The sequence below is a fragment of the Drosophila takahashii genome, chromosome 3R, assembly GCF_030179915.1.
Source record: "Drosophila takahashii strain IR98-3 E-12201 chromosome 3R, DtakHiC1v2, whole genome shotgun sequence".
Lineage (NCBI taxonomy): Eukaryota > Metazoa > Arthropoda > Insecta > Diptera > Drosophilidae > Drosophila > Drosophila takahashii.
Window position 1 is genome coordinate 18,832,760 of NC_091681.1, and position 17,699 is coordinate 18,850,458.

General features: G+C 44.5%; 1 protein-coding gene across 1 annotated transcript in view; it reads left to right on the forward strand.

The window, feature by feature from the left end:
• LOC108064906 (uncharacterized) overlaps positions 1 to 17,699 on the forward strand; it is an 86,592-nt gene that overhangs the window by 60,888 nt on the left and 8,005 nt on the right. Inside the window, 9 exon segments of the mRNA XM_017152675.3 lie at positions 6,223 to 6,350; positions 10,068 to 10,308; positions 10,446 to 10,589; positions 11,137 to 11,331; positions 11,731 to 11,879; positions 12,051 to 12,162; positions 12,247 to 12,367; positions 14,933 to 15,096; positions 16,820 to 16,978. Coding sequence (XP_017008164.3) covers positions 6,223 to 6,350; positions 10,068 to 10,308; positions 10,446 to 10,589; positions 11,137 to 11,331; positions 11,731 to 11,879; positions 12,051 to 12,162; positions 12,247 to 12,367; positions 14,933 to 15,096; positions 16,820 to 16,978 — 1,413 coding nt within the window.

Below are 17,699 nucleotides of genomic sequence, written 5' to 3' on the forward strand. Positions count from 1 at the left end.
AGGATACCACTGCACCACCATTCACCATCCAACCATCCACCATAACAAGCTGGCGGGGCTGGCGGCGTGCAATCAAAATTATTATAATTGCGACGCGTTCGCCTTTGTGCGACAACAATGACTTCCGCTTCCGTGCTGAAATTCGCCTGTGTCTGCTTGTCATTCCGTGTGCCATGTACCCACTGCATTGTTTTCTGCAGGAGGGGGGGGTGGATGGGGTGGAGCAGCACATTAAGTGCCTGCAAAAGACGAGCAACAAAGTGAACGGCCCCGGGGAAGCTGAAAGATGGGAACAACGTGCTCAAGTCCTGGCAGAATGCAAAACGCTAAGGGAGGGGGTTGTCCCTTCCGGATGGGACACATTTTATGCAACCAGTTAGTATAATAGAGTGCAGCCAGCTAACTGAGCTCATCTCACTGCAGGAGGAAGGGTACTCGTGTGACGACCTGGCCTAAACTGAATCTAATCAATCAATCAGCCAGTCAGCCACTCAATCAGCAACCAAGTCAAACATCGGCCACACTCGGCCCTTAATGAAATAATTCAATTTGCGCTTGCCTTTGCCTTGCCTTGATTATGATTATTATTATTATTATTATGACGACTCTGATTATCAACATTACAACTTTGGCAGGCGGTATTAATTCGGACAAAGTGCTGCCTGCTAGTCCGGGCCAAGCCAAGTTCCCTGTCCGAATGTGATTGGTGGCCAATCAATGGAAGTGCCAGCCACACGCAACGTGCAATTTAATCAGTTTAATTAATAAGCAACATCGCTTGTCGGCTGGAAATTGAGTGTCATTGTTTGTCAGTCGCTTGATTGCTGTTGCAACAATGTCGTCCTATTGGAAAATCTAAATCTTCGCCTAGGCCTCTTTTTTTAACTGACTTATTTACGGTCACGAATGGGCTAATGGCTTCATTTGTCTGGCTCCCGTTGATTTATCTAAATGAATTGTTACTGCCGCGTATTTGTCACAATTTCGATGGGGCTTTATCGGCCAATCGCAAACCCGATCGAAAATTTCCGACCTATTCTGTTCGCTTTCCACTTCTAATTGCCTCGCATGCGACAGGTAAATCCTTTCATGGAAAAGTCCCTTTTTGCATATTTAGTGAGCCGTGTGCGGGGGCTTATGGCCGGGCCGAGGGAAATATGTGACCACCAATTTCGTTTCGGGACCCTTTTTCGGATTTAAAACGCAATCCTTGGCTGCGTGATCGATGGCCATAGACATTAATGGTGCTAAGTGGGCCATAAAGGCAAGTGAAACTTTGCGACGACTGCAGTTGAAGGCGGTCCTAGGAATTATATAAAAATTACATACATAAACTCTAGTGGCCACTCGACGACTGCCATATGAATCCGCACACACACGGCATACACACACCGTTCAAGTGGGGCACTCAGACACAAATATTACAATGGCAGCGAGTACAATACAATAAATCAACGACTCGGGCAAACTCAGCAGCTCGACGGCCTGCTACAAATAAATGCATAAACTTCGAGTGTCAAACAACAAGGAAAGTGGGTGGGAAAAGTGGGGAAAGTTGGGGAAAATGGGATATGGGAAATGCGGGGCCAGGGTAAGCAGGTTGAACCGTTCCAAGCCATTTCGCTCGGCAGTCAATGAGCTATGAAAATATGAAAAATGTAAGCGACAAAACGTGTCATTCATCGTCTATTCGAAATGTAAACGGGCGGGGAGTGGGGAATATTTGCTATATTTTGCCATCACTTGAAGAGGGGCTACTTTGTCAGTTTACAAATCACTTTTCATATGCAGCTGACCGGTCAGCTGGCACTTGACAGGCGTTACGCATACGCAGCGTTGGAGGATGCTGAATAGATGTTTCCAAGCTCATGAAATAATACAAGCACGCATCGATTTAACCTTTACAGGGCGTGGCCCATCATCCGAAGAGGGAGACACAAAGTCTGGCGAAGAGCAGAAATCTGTTGAATATCAAATAACAATCACTTGGCAAGCTAAATATATCATTATGCCTAAGTAGGCGGTCGGGTGGGGTGGAAAAAAAAAGAACCCACCCGTTTTGAGGGGGGGTATCTACAAAAAGCTTAGCACATGCGAACATGCGAGGCAAAGAAACGGGATCTGACTAAGTATGTGTGTTGAGGAGGAGGGGAAAGGAGGTTTGGATTTGTTTGTTGCCTTTCTTTCCTTCCTTTTTTCGGGTGGCTGTTTGTCGGGGCTATCCTTTTTCGCATCCTCATCCTGCCGGCTTTCTTTGCTACTTTTTATAATCCTCACAGCTTGCATGTTTGCTTAGCACCTTCGAGGGATAGGAAGCGGTTGGGATGGCGGATGGGTCGATGATGCGGAACAGGTTTAAAAAGTTTAAGCCGGAGAATCCTGTTGTTGCGGCTCCTGCGGGGGGAATCGTCCTCGTTTGTTGGGTTTTATATAAAATACATTTGGAAAAATTTACAAATCATCTTGCATATTTGATTTGCATACAAGATTTTTCATCGCCACTGCCAATACCTTTCCCGGGATATCCTCCCGGGTGTTTTGTGAGCGGGTATGGGTTGTGAGTGTCCTTGAGCTCGTTTGTATGTCGCCGAATTGCACAAGAGATTCACAAATTGCTTTCATTGATTGCCGACAAAGCCAAAGTGAGCCAGGTGAATGGGGACTTTGTGCGGCACCTTGGGTGGGTGAATCGAGTGGGTGAGTTGTGAATGGTGAGTGTGTGAATGGTGGCTCAAAGCACCTTGACTGCCGGTGGGAATTTTCCTTAAATTTCCGCCAGTTTCTTCATGCTCTCGGCGTGCTTAAACTGCTGGTGGGAAAAATCCCTGGGCCACGTTGCGTATGAGTAATGTCGCCGGGGGCCGGCAGCTGAAGGGCCCAAACAGCATTTTATAACTGACCAGATGCTAAGAGCTGGGCCGCGACCAGTTGACCCATTTGATTTCCTACCGCCTCTTACAGTTGAAAAAATAACTAAGATAAAATATTACAAAATTGTGATTATTTTTGTTTATATTAGGCTCACCTAATTTTTTTAGATTTTCCTATATTTAAGATATCACTTTATAATTTAGTTACCGAATAGCAACATATTTTTTTAGCAGTGTAGAGTAGTTCCCCTGGCCATTTGTCGTTTGTTGCGTGCCGTGGACGTCTACGTGAAATTATTACGCTGCAATGCATCATCAAAAGTAAACAGCAGCAGCACAGCAAAGGCAGCTTGGCACTAGACAGCTTGAGGGATGAGGAAGGGGACTAGGATGGGGTTGGGGGTGAAACACCGAAATGTGCGTCTGACATATTGGAGAGCGGCAAGTGGCGGAAAAGTGGAAACTGGACGGTGGCCGAATGGGGGAAACTATAAATTCACATTGCACAGCGGAGAGGAAAAACCAACACAAAAATGTGTTTAAACAGTCGTTTATTTAACCGCTAAACAATTGAAAACAAGCAATCGTAATAAATTCGAATTGAACTGAATTTATTATACCCTGTAAAGCAGAAAGCAGGAAATAAATGGGCGATTCGTGGTTATTAAAAATATTTGAGGTATAATTTATTTAGTTATTATGTTACCATAATTTGTTGTGCTAAATGGCTTATTAGCTAATTATATTATTTTTTTAAATTTCTCTTTTCCCAATTATGCCATTTTCCAGTAGACCGTGTAGGGTATCTCTTAAAAGCATCAGCAGATAGCGGGACACTGGATGGTGGACATGCCACTAGAGTAATTGTTATCCTTGCTGGCTGTGCACAGGCACGTAAAGCCCTTAAAACATGGACAGAAAGAGGGAGGAGACAGAAAAGAGGCAGAGAGGACGAACAGGACACGCAGGAGGAGGAGCAGGCTAAACAACAACGCCACTTCACGGCACGAGCCGTGCTGCAGGAGCTGAAACAATCCTATAAGCAGCACTCAGCGGCACGCACTTGAAGCCCGGGATCCCAGGATCCAAGGACCCGGACCAGGGCAGCTAAAACTGCAATCGCAGCTGGCTCCGGAGCCCGGATCCTTGTCTATTTGCCTTGCTCCGCCCCGAAAGGAGGACGCAGGACGAGCGCAGCTGGGGCCGCACTTTTCCTTTAAGGCTCAAATTTCGTTGCTACTGCTTATTTATTTTTAATATTTTTATTTGCCCTGCAAATAGGCTCCAGCGGTTTCGCTCAGCTCTGCTGTGTTTACTTTCACTGTTGCGGCATCGCTTTATTTTTGTTTGCCAGTGGTTTTCCGGCATGGCAAATCTTTGCATTCCAATGCGTTTCAATTAAGTGGGCCTGCTCCCGTTTGGTCACGCAGAAATTAAGAGGCCTGCAGGAATGTTTCAGAAGTAAGGTCCTCCCGTCCCGTATAAATCAGACCCCAAAAGTTGGGTAACTCCTGTTGGCTGTGTAATTGAAATACAAAGCCCATTTATACGAAGCCCGATAAAGGCGGAACCGGCGACACCGGCGCGGGAAGTCTGAAATAAGGCAGCAAAGTGGCAATCACGCCAATCACGCGTAATAAATCATTGCGTGAGCGAATGTTTCCATGCACCCATTATATACATACACTTGTTTGCCCAGTTTGTGTAGCCTTTGGCGGGTCAAACAGGCGGCGGAAAAGACGGAAACTCAGCGGGCTAACGGCAGTCACGTGTGGTTAACACACGCAATGAGACCAACCGGAGTTTTTATACCCACATTTATATATGTACCCTTGCATAGCAGGAAAACTGCCCAAACACGCATGAAAAGCACAAGTTGACAGCCAAACAAAAGCCGAAAAGCGACGGTGGCCCATTGTGAGCGATGACAAGTGCGGATTGGCTACGCAAACAGCAATTAAAAAGCCAAAAGGCTTCAATTAATCCTTGACCTCTTGATATCGAAGCAAAGCCAAAGCCCCAACCTGCTGACCAACTGACTGGCTTTCTTACAGAGAGAAAGGAAATTCATGAAAATAAACTCTGCACTTTTTGTTAGTACGTTTGCGGTTGGCCCCATTTAAACTCCTTCATTTGAAATAAGATATTGCATCTTTTTCAATACATTTAATACCCATACTACTACTCTAAAATTAAAGTTTTCTTCTCTCGTTTAATAAATGAAATACCAAAAATATTTTTATCGGTAGAACAGTTGGCATTTTGAAATCAATAGGTATAATTATAAAGAAGTTGAAACTCAAGGATAAAATAGGTAAAAGACAAGCTCGCAAGAATTTGTTATACTAAGACTATTTTAAGAATACAATTTTCATCTGCAACAGTTTTGTTAAAGTTCACATAAATTTGAATGCAATAACTAATGATTATAAATTTAACATTAAACATTATAAAATCCATACAGTGGAAAAAGATATTCGAATTAAAAGAAAATAGGATAGTAGGCTCTACATTTTTTTATAAATTTTCTTTCTAATTATATTTTTATTGGCTAAATATTCGGTTAACACTATAATTGCAGAGATTTACATATTCAAGGAGAAATGAAAATATTTCTGCTAGTGAAGCTCTCAAGATCTAAAGATGATGATTTAGGAACACAATTGTCTTAACAAGCCTTCCGCTCTTGAATATTTGTCAGTGCTTTCGAGGGAGTGGAATGCCTCAGCAGGTTCTTACGTTCAGCGCCCCTAACATTAGGCAACCCAAACTTGCGGACCACGCCCCTTCCCACCTCCCACAGGAGCCACATCCATTATCTTGAGCAAGCAGCGCGTGTAATTTCCAACCTGTAATTGGTGTAATTGAGTGCAAGTGCGGAGAAAATATTCAACATGCCAGCAATTAACATAAATTCTCCGCTGCGCGTACAGAAATAAAATAAAAAAGGGAGAAAGCGGCCAAATGATAATGAAAGAAGCCCTCACACACACACACTTACAAAAAGGGGGAGGATGGGGGTGTGAAGATAAGCAAATGGCCGCCATTCTGTGAAGCGTTCATAATTGCCCGCGTTGTCGGTGGATGTGAGTGTATGCGAGTGTGGGTTCAGGGGGAGGCTGTGTTGGTGTGGGGGCGTGACAAATGCAGCCAGCGATTTTATAGAAGGGTTACGAAATGGTAGCATACTTACATGCGCAGCGGGCTGAGCCGGAACCGAAACCCTCGGCGGAAGTAGTTTATGTAAATGACAGACCCAGCATTCCACTTTTTCCATTTGCCATTCCCCTTTCCCCTTTCGCCATCCGCCATTTGCCATTTTCTCACCGATTTTCCCTTTCCTTTCTTGCAGGAATCGAGTCCTTCCAGCGATTCTCGGAGCAGCCCAAGTACACGGAGGTGAATCCCGCCGAGGACACGCTGCTCACATGCAAAGTTATCGACAAGCGCGGCACGTGCTCCTGGCAAAAGGATAACAAGGTAATTATATCAGCTCACCGAGCCCATCTATCGATGGCGGCGGGGCCCCAGTTTATAAACATTTTGATTAAACTCATAACTTGGCCAAAAGTCCCGACCAAGCCCAAACAACCGAACTTTAGTGGCACACCAGCCAACACACACGGCCACCGACGTGTCCTGGCTAGAAAACTCATATCATATGCGTGGCGCGTCCTGCGGTTCAATTAAGTGTTGTTCTTTTGGCCTCCACATGTGGCGAATGTAATTTACACCCTGACCAGGACGAGTCAATAATGAAAGTTTGGCCGTGGGTACAGGAGTCAGGGGTCACAGGACCTGGCAACAACACCCCAGACAGGCTTTCTTTGTTCGCCGTTGATTAGAACACTGGCCGGCGCAACTTTTAATCGAAAGTGCGTGACAGCAAAGGACTGAGGAGGGCGGGGTTGATCGCCCCAATTGGATTTCATGCCAGCGCAAACAATATCGTTTGGCCTTCTCTCCTCGACATAATTTTGGTTATCAGTTGATCCTATATAAAAAAAAATTGTTTGCTTTAATTGATTTGGTTATTTTTCACAGTTTTGTTTGCTTCCCAGTTTATTTAAGGGCTTCACTAAACCTTAACTAACAAAGTGCAGAAAAAAAAAGATTTTAAAACGACCAAAGTTTTTGCCATTTTCGATAACAATTTATTTTGCACGTATGGACATTGCGAATGTTTAATAATAATAAAGTTGAGACTTAAAATGTACTATTAAAGGATTCAATAAAACTTTAAATTCAACTTATGACATAATCTATAAAATTTTTACTTTAAAGTCCATTTATTAAAACTTTAAATTCCCCAATTATAAAAACTCTATAACGAAAAATTAAGAAATGTTTGGAAAATTAATGAAGGCATATTCATTGCCCAATAAAGCCTGCAATTAAATAACCTCTTTTCTCAAAAGGAATTTTACCAGAAAACTCTTTTTTTTTTAAGTCGAATTTCGTCTCTTTACGATATAACTTATATACTTCTTCGTAGAATTTTTAATGGCCTTTGTGGGAGGAGTGACCTACTTCGTTTTTGCAATTAAACCAAAAAAAATAGTGGCCATTTACCTTCCGCTTTATAAGATGAGAAGTTTTTGCTAATTTCAGTAGTGTTTGTGGATTGCTATTTTACTTGCTATAATCCTGTTTTTACTGTTCAATATAATATTTACATATAAGATGAGTCTGGTGGCCATTTGTTATGGCCATTGTGGGCGGTTGGTTGATCCCGAACCTTGAGCGACTTCGTTTGCATACCAATCCAAAGTGGCCTCATTATGGATCAGCTCGAGGCGCAGGCGAGAGGGAATATGTTGTTGCCGTTTGTTATTCAGGGCAATTGTGTGCGTTTGAAGCATAACTTTTATTTGCCACTCCCTGCAGTGACTCCTTGGACCCCGACCCCCTCCCTTCCCACTTGTTGTGGTAGTTGCTTATGCAAATGCACACAGGGTCCTCAGCAGGGGGTAGGGAATGGGGGTTGGGGGGTTGGTCCGACGCCATTGTATGACAAAAATCAGAAAGCATTTCAAATGTCCTTTTTCATATGCTGCGCATCGCAGACTCTCGCTCTGCATCACATACTTAAATGTTTACATGCTTTGTGTCTCTCCACTCGAACAAGCTAAAGGAAGCAAAAAGGACGCAGGACGAAGGACGAGGGCAAACAACATTTGCATGCATCGAGCGTCGCACACACACAAACATGCTGATGTTGCTGTTTCGGGCTTCATTTAAAATTCTTCTTATTTTTGCATACTTATTCCACTTTCCTCCTTTTCCCAATGTGTGCTTAACGTTTCCCAATTTCCTCCATTTGGGTATATAGTTTTCTGTCCATATATTCTACGTGTAGTTATCATAAGAAGCGACATTTGGAATCGTTTGTCCCAAAAAAAAGGGGATGGGGGTTAGGAGGCTGTGTCCATTCCCGAGCTGCATTCTAATTTAGCCAAAGGATGTCTGTCGAGAAATTTTCAATTCTATCCATGCCTCATCTGTGTTTTCTGTGCAGTGCACTTCCTGATAATTCCAAAGCATAAATGGAGAATATTTTCGAGTATGATATCAACAACCTAGCTGCAGCCATTTGAATAAATGTAATTTTTGGGCATCGCATCGCATCGCACATTTTTTTGCCCAGGCAAACAAGAAGAGCCAGAAACTCCGGAGTTTCGCCTCGATTTTGTTGCTAGCAGCTTCCACTTGGAAGTTGGAATATGCGGTGAATTATGCCGATACGAATATCGATTCGAGAATGTTTTGGCAGCAATAGCAGCATCAATGGGCCAGAGCCAAATATTTGTTCGGTTTGATTTTTTATCTCCCTGCTAGAAATTGTTTTTCTGGCAGTTTGGCAGTTCGGTCGCCCATTGAGCTCATATCTTTTGTTACCGCAAAGCCCGCAAACTTTGCTTAACCCTTGGTGGGCATTGATTATTCCCCGGGTCCGGAGGTCAGTGGAGTCAAATGGAGTGGTGGTATCTCAGACATCGGACATCAGAGCTGCCAGCCGCAAGCTGTTTAATAAAACAGAGATACTGTATTATATGCTGGCTGGCCGGTCAGTCGTCTCAAGGTGGTCAAATGCATGTCACACTTTATTTTATCAGCTCGGGGACAAAGAAAATGCATTTGTGGCCATTTCCGCAAATTTAAGCACTGAATATCAAATGGCAGGACAGCTGAGATTAGATTATCCTTTTGCATTTCCCTGCGTTTTCTTTCAATAAATTTGAGCGCTCGGTTTAAGCAATTGTTTGTCGCCAGGGCAGCAATTCAATGTAGCAATTAATTTAACCCATTATGCCACGGACAACGCAGACAACACTCAAAGCCGAAATGCAATTAGGCAGCTCTGCTCTGTTCCAGGGGTTTCGGGGGCCGGTTCCCATAAATACTTAAATGCGAACGATGCCACGCTCAGAGATCACTAATTGTAATTTAATTTCCAATTAGCAAACAAACTAATGCCAATTTACCGACAGAAGCGACTGGAACGACGACTGAAAATGGAGTTAAATGACACGTAGTGGTGGGTCGGAAAACTGGTGGGTAGTGGTGGAACTTGGGGCGGAATTTCGGGTGGGGCCACCACCTCCTCTGCTCCTCCCATCCATTCCATTAGCTCGCCGATTTGTCTGTGTATGTTTGGCCAAATCGGAGACCAAATTAGACGCCTGACTGCATCGAAAAGTTAAACATGCTAAACATGTCGTAGACGACGCCCAGTTCATTTCAACGCCATCATTGCTCTCCATCCTATCCATATCCTTTCTCTCAACTTCAATAGACACAGAGAGAAATAATTAATAAGACTTGTAAATAAAAATATTAGGCAGTTTTGAAAATATTTTCTATATTCTACATACATATATGCTCATTTCTAATAATTTGCGATTATAAGAAAAAGAATCACAGAATCTTTCTGGTCATTGCTATTAAATGTTACGTGTAAACATCATGTAATTTAATGTATCCTAGTGAGAATATGCTGTTCACTCCTTATTGTATAAAGGACATATCGATAAATCTCGATGAAGCGCAGCCAACTTCACTCAAAACACAGTGAAGGAGAATAAAGAAAGTTAAAATATTATTAAAGGAAAAAGCCGAGTTTAATCTTAGTAACACATTTTGGTGTACCTTTTTTCTCCGAGTGGAACTAACAAAATCTATTTCCTTACCCCCCAGCCCGTCGGCATCTATACAAAGAAATACGAATGGGCCTCACGTATGCCGACGAGCGACAATGGGAATGTCCTGCATCTGGACCTCCATCCGCCGCCGGTGCAACTTGGCGGGGACTGCTCGCTGTGGATCCGCTCCGCCACGCTGGACTTCGACGACGGACTGTGGGAGTGCCAAGTGACGGCCAGTGACTTCACCACCCAGGATGCCCTCACCAGCCAGCCGGTGCGCCTGGTCGTACGTGGTAAGTGCCTCGAATCCATGTAGAATCTCGCATCGATTGAGGGCGCATGCAAAATGTCCCTTAATTCGCCGTCAATCCTCGAGACCGAGACAGAGACAGAGACTTAATTGCCAAGGACACTCCCCTTCTGTTTGCAGTGGCGCCGCAGCGGCCGAGGCTCGAATACGATGCGGTCCACGTGCCGCCAGGACACAACATCACCGCAGACGCCGGCGCTCTGGCGACGGTCAAGTGCGTCTCGCATTACGGCAATCCGCCGGCCACCCTCAAATGGTTTTTGGGTAAGTGCATTCCCCCTGACCACGCACAACAAAATGTTTGCACTTTTAAGTGGGCCAGAAGTGCTTTACACCGAGGAAATTATTAAGCGACATCGAAATTAAGTCGTTAGCAAGTACTTAGGTTATTAAATATCATATTTTTATAATTTATTCTACTGTTTTAACTTAAAAATATCTGATCGTATGTTCATAGTTAAAGAATTTAAAGAATTCCTATTGTTTTTACCGAAATTTCATTTAAAATCCTTTATATTTTCACTTTAAGAGTGCTATATAAATACGTACACTCTCAAAAATGTGTTTAAGTAAAAGTAAAATTTAAAAATGTCTGAGAATAAAAAACAAAAAATAAAATATGGTTTTATATGATGTAAAGTAACGTTGTAGCTCTCAAAAAATAAAAATTTTATTTTTCTTGTCTTAATTTCAACTTCTATGCTATTTAATTTCTGTAAGTGCAGTCAGGAGCACCACCCCTTTTGCAGTTGTTATCCAGAGGTAGTTGTTAATGTTAATTAATTCCCATTTGTTTCACTGCTCCCCCCAGGCGACCAGGAGATCTCGCCCATCCACCCGCAAATGAATGCCACCGAGCCGGATAATCCACGCACCTGGTCGGCCACCTCGGTGGTGCAGGTGTCGGCGATGCGGGAACGCCACGGAGATATCCTGCGGTGTGCCGCCTTCCACGAGTCCTACACGGCCAAATCGGTGGTGGTGGAGGCCCGTCTGGACGTGAAATGTGAGTGTTGCGATAACGATAGGCAAACTGTGATACACCTGCATCCTGAATTGGGACCAGAGTGCCTTCAAAGACGGGGGGAAACTAAACACACAGACACAGCAACGGCAGAATCCCAATCCCAATCCCAATCCGAATCGGAGACAGAGGGCTGTAACAATTAAATTAACAACAATTTGCTGTAATTTCCTGTTTTGCTGAGCAATTCAAGAGTTGACTTGTCCCAAAGGACGTGGCCAGGACTTGCAGGACTTGCCCGCCCGGCTTGTTGACTCTGTTTGCTTGGCTGCCATTCTATGGCTGATTCCGTTTCTGTTTCTGTAGTTTCAATTGCTGTTTTTGTTTTGCCTAACCAAGTTGAACGTCTCCGTTTCTGTTTCTATTTCTGTTTTCTCGCAGACGCGCCGAGCATCCGTCTAATTGGCTCGCCGGAAATCGACTTGGAGGAGGACAAGGATGCGCTGGTCCTGCGCTGCGTGGCCGATGCCAATCCGCCGGCCAGCATCGTCTGGCGGCGGGCCGGTCGCTCCGAGATAGCCAGCTTGCAGGTAAGCTTGCAGCCAAGCCATCCCCAACTTGTTTATGTTGTTCCCAAATTGCTTCAGCCAGGGACAGACTGGGTATTTATCTGAAGTGTAGCAGAAATGTTGTAATTGTATTAAATTGCCTGCTGATCCGGTCCACCTCCTTCGTGTCCTTCTTTCTGGCTTCTCCCACAGGAAACTCTGCAATTGCGTCCCGTCGGACGCCGCGATGCCGGATTGTACACCTGCCAGGCACAGAATTCGGTGGGCACCTCCGAGCAGCTGTCGGTGCAGTTGGATGTGAAATGTACGTATCTTACTATTTACCTTGGACAAAGTTTTCACCCTACCCTGTTTTTATTCCCTGTCTACCTCTCTCTTTGCCTTCCAGATCCTCCCAAAATTATTTCAGCTGGCCCGGATCGCCTCACCACCGCCCCGCTTTTTAGTCCTGCCGCCTTCGAGTGCTTGGCTGATGGTAATCCCCTGCCATCCTTCAAATGGGTACAGAGGTGAGTCCATCGACATGTACATATATTTGTACACTGGGAACACGGCCGTTTGGTGTAGGGATTCTCCTTTTTCAATATTCAAAATTAAGGCCATTATCGTGAAGGCTTTTCTAGGAATCTAATTATTTTATCACAATTCGCGTTAAAGAAGGATTAAGGGTTTTCATTTATGTAATTTCGCCAACAAGTATTAATTGTTCTTGGAAAAGACCCAAGTTCCAATAACGAATTCGGTTTTACCTAAATCGATTCTGCTTATTAGAAATTGGTTTTTCTCCGTGTGCATAACTTGCGGTTGAAGTTATTCTTCAGTTTGCGTTGCATACTTTTGGTGGCTCTTCCAGGTTCAGTTGAAAACTTCAGTTTTCTTGCTTTAAATACGTGGCTCCTCAACTGTATACTTCGCTGGTCTCGTGGCCGGTTATTGTAGTCGGCTGAATGGTAGCGCTAATTAAACTCTGTTCATTCTGCGTATGCGCAATATTTGTCCCGCCTTCTAAGACGAAGAAATGCCTGCACTTTATGCAATAATTAGGTAAATTTAGCATCCCCAGCAAGAAGTAGCCTTTTTAAGGCTGCCTGCCTGTGGGAACAGCATTTCCCTCTTACGTGAGCACGTTTCCTGTTGCACATTTCCCTTTTACAGGGCACCACGCCCTTTTCCAACAAAGCTGATGATATTTTGCGTAATTTTAATTAGCTGTTCAGCGGAAATTGTCTGAACCGAGGGAAAACAACACGAAACAAGGATTGCTTTTTGACATGCTGTATCTGTGGTACCCTGTAATTTATACTTCAGAATAGATCTGATGGTAACAAATTAGTTAAATATACATATGCTGATTTTAAAGAGACCTTTTATTAAGAATAGCTAAGTTACACAAAAAACGCTAGTAAACCCTGTTGCAAAAACATTGAATGTAAGATTTTTCCACAGACGTTTTTCTATACTCAAATAGGAATTTTACGAAATCTTAACTTAAGCTTTAGACCCAATATAGCCTCCTTTCGTTAGGGTAGCAAGAAACCATCTATAATGCCTGTAGGATTAGGCTCCTTCCGTTTCTGCTTCGGTCGCTGATGACTTTATGCATTAGTATGCAAAGCAGGCAAATTCTGTGGAAAAATCGAAACACTCCTCATGCATATGACTGTCTGTATAGCGCTCTCCCTCTCCGTCGGTGGCATCATCCCGGCTTTTCTGGCCTCGCTGCTCTTTGATGCTGCCACATAAGTACGTGATTTTTGTGATTCCATTTGTTTGCACTTGCCCCCAGACAATTGGGCCAACATAAAACATACACAGCTCCGCCAGATCGTGATCGGGCGAATATATATATATAGTATACAGCAATAAGCATGGGATGGGAGGTTGTTTTGCGAAGGTGTCGCCATCTAATAACGAATGCCACATGCAACACATTGACGTGTTGACTTAATGAAGCGAATGCGCGCGTGTTTATCAGAAATTAAATGTCAATTGTTGAAAACTAATTTCCACGCATGTTCTCCAAACACACGCCCCCAATCCACCCACTTACACCGCCACCGCCACCCACCGCCGCCGAATTAAATGGCGCGTGCCGTGTTGGGTAAACAGCGGGAGTCGCCCATTTGGAACCGGTGGGTAATAAATCAATGCCACGAAGTGAGCCGCTGACAGGCCAGGCGACGTATGCTCGGCAGCTCCTTAATCTCCTCCCAGGTGGGTGGCGTCCCACGTGGCTGTCCTTGTGTCCTTCGACGGGGCTGCAAGTGCAACCGCTGGGCGGGCGCCTTGCAAATGAGGTACCCAAGGACACGACACAGGACACGAAGTCCTGTCACTTTGATTTACGTGATTTCACCGCTCTCTCTGGACCTGCGAATCGAAAAGAGAAGCGCTTGCCAAACTTTTTCCACTTTGGAGATTTGCATTCGAATGGCTTTCTAATTTATTGCTTTTAATTGCTAGTTGCCAAGGAGCGACTTAAAGATCCTTGCTGGCACTTTAAGCTCCATCGAATGAATGTATCGGTTAAAGCGCCTTCTTTTTTCCTCCCTTTTTTGCGGCTCCCTCAAAAGAATCTGTGGGCAGACTGAAGAACGGGCACCCCGGAGCATTTCGCAGCTTGAAAGGCATTTCTCATATTAAAAATGTATCAAATATTTCTGTGAGCCAGTTCTCTTTGGCCCACTCGTCGTCGTCTGTCTGTGAGTCGGGCTGGCAGCCTGCACCGAAAAATAACTCATACGCATACGCAATTTTCAATATTGCCAGGCAAGGATTGCAGCAGCGGAGGACTCATGGGATGGAATGGGATGGGGGGATGGAATGCTGCATGCATCAGTTTCATTTTGTCCAACTGGGGGCAGCTCAAAGAGCGAGCTGGAAAGCATGCACCATGCCAGTGAGGCCGTGACCAGATGATGGAATCCCTATATTAGTTGGCCATAATCATAATCAATTGCTCCACAGACCGAGTCTTTTGATAGGGGTACCGACTTATCCTGGGTTTTAAGTAGTATTCAATTGCAGAAATAATAATAATAACTTCTTTCTGGTTTTCCCTGCTTTCTTTTCAGAATGGCCCATGGATCCAAGTACGTGGAGCGGGGCCACGAGTCCAGATTGGTCATCGACAACGTCACCTACGAGTACCAGGGAGAGTACGAGTGCCGGGCGACCAGCTACATCAATGGCCAGGAGCGGGTGGCCATATCCGATCCGGTGTCGCTGCAAGTTGTGGGTAAGTCCCTATCAGCAGAGCTTGTATCTGCTGTTTGGCCAGTGTGGCGTGGCCATAAAAACCGCAATGCCACGAAATATGACGACAACACGGCCTGGTCGGCAACTTGCATGTTTTCCACCTGACACGCAGTGGAATCCTCTAGGATTCTGGGGGGCGCTGCGGCATGGACTTGCCAACCGACCCACCGGAAAGTGTATCGTGGGCTAAGGGAACGGACGACCATGTTTGCGGTCATAAATCTGCATCCCGGCTCTCTTTGCCTTTTTTCGATGTCAATTTTTGCCCCAGACCGGACTGCTAAAAATGGAAACCAGTGTCATGGAGATGACCAGCATAGCCACAGAGAAGGTGACAACGCAACCGGAAAAAAGGAAGACACAAACCTAAACCTATTCCTCCTCGGGCTACTCATTTAAGTCCGCCCCTCGCGCAGCTCCCGTGCAACTAATGCACACTTAAAACAACTAACAAAACTACATTAAAAGCTGCAGCCGGAAAGCGCCTGCAAAACATTTTAAGCGCTTGCGTTGCCACCTCCTCGTCGCTTTCCCACTTTCCCCTAGATTTCCCTGGCATTTTCACCATACCATGCAATTTCGCGGTGGCTAGCAACTAGCAACTGGGCAACGGACTAAACCAAAACGTAACACAAAATCAAAATGAACTTATGACCGCAGCGCCGGCGGAAAAAAAAATGGAGCTGCAACTGCCCAGGGCGAAAAACTGGACAGAAAAATGGAGGAAAAAAAGGAAAAACTCTAAAAAAAAAAGAGCAGCAAGAAATATTTAAATTTAGTGCTGAATACCACAGCACGTACATAATTTATGACCAACCAAGGACACGAGCAATTTAGCAGAGCCGGCGACCAAAAAAAAGTGCACAAAAATAAACATGCACACGAAAAAAGTCTGCACCACATTTATACATATTTACGTGTGTGTGAGTGTCAAGTAACTAACAAACTAACTAACTAACTACGACGGCTATCCAGAGTGTCAAAAAAAGGGAATATCACCACTACCACACAATACCTTGAATACACCAAGCTAAAAATGCAGACTACAAAGATTCCAAAGCTTAAAGTCCATTTAAAATATTTAAATATTAAATATTATTGTATCAGAAATTTAAAAGCAAAATTGCAGAGTACAAAGATTCCAAAGCTTAAAGACCATTTAAAATATATAAATATTAAATATTATTGTATCAGAAATTTAAAAGCAAGACCAAAATGCTGGCAATACCTTTTATATCTCAAGAATTCACTGTTGTTTAAAATACGATTTTTTTGGTCTCGTTTAAATTATACTATTTGTGGAAATTTTACTAATTTTCTTATTTATTTATTTTTTACCTTATCCTATTAAATGTATTTACTTTTTATAAGTAACAGTTTACTTGGCGAAACTAGAGACAATATCCCTCGCCATAATAATCGTAAAATTGTGAACTTCTTGAACTCGGTTTTCTTTAAAGAACCTGGACTTAAAGACTAATTTGTACTAAATGCTCGCCTGTCCCAGATCCTTTCACCTTTAAAGCAATTGAAATGGCAGGTGGGGGTGCTTGAACTGCACCCTTTGGCCACTCTAAATAATTATCTTTGGCATTGCGGCTCGGCGAATGCGTTGCGCCACACCAACTCAATTAAAAAGTCATCTGGCCGTACTAAACGCGATTCCTTTATGCATTTTTCACCCTGTTTCCGTTGTCTTGCAGGTGCCCCGCAGGTGCTGCGCCTGCACCCCTCCCTGCACACCGTATCCGTGAAGCGCGGCGAGGCAGCCAGCCTGACAATGGTCGTCTGTGCGGATCCGCGGCCACAGCGCGTCGCCTGGGAATGGGGATCTCTGCGTCTGGAGGCCGGCTCGGGCATCGGTGCGTATACTTGTTTGATAGGCAGTTACCGCTCAGCGTTCAGCATTCACATCCGCCCCATTGGCCCGCGCTAATGGTAATGCAATTAGGCGCTGGACTTAGTTTTGCCTACTCGGAATTCAATTAGCGCCGCTTTACAGGATGCAGAACGGCAGAATGGCTAGGGCCACCGCTCGAGGGCTCATTAGATTAACTATTCCTGCAAAAAGGGTTCGGCGCTGAGCAGTCGCACAATCGCAAGTGGCGAATCGCGCAGGGTTGTTCCGCAAATCAAGACAAATTACATGACCGAACGGAGTCAGAGTCGGACAAGAAACTGGCAGTGTCATGTCCGATGTTGGAAGGGATTGGGGTCGAGGAGGCGGTGCCTCGGGCAGACTTCCCACGCCTGTCAGCCGCCGGTAATCCGAGCTTCAACAGACAGGCAACACACACAACCCAGCTCATTTTCCAGCTGAAACTCTTTCAGGATGAACATCCGCCAGCAGATGCAGCAGCATCTCTGCCCCGCATCCCTTTTCCCCCTCTCCCTGAACTTGAAATGCATCCCCGCCAACCAGTGTTGGCCATTGTTGCCAACTATTGATTACCTGATTTGGCTCTACCTGAAAATTGGTACATTAAATTACAAATAATTAGCCAAGTGCGAGTAGCTTTTTTTGTTGAAATGAGAGAGGGTCATTTAATTATTTACAGCTGATAAATACTTTTTTTTAACCAT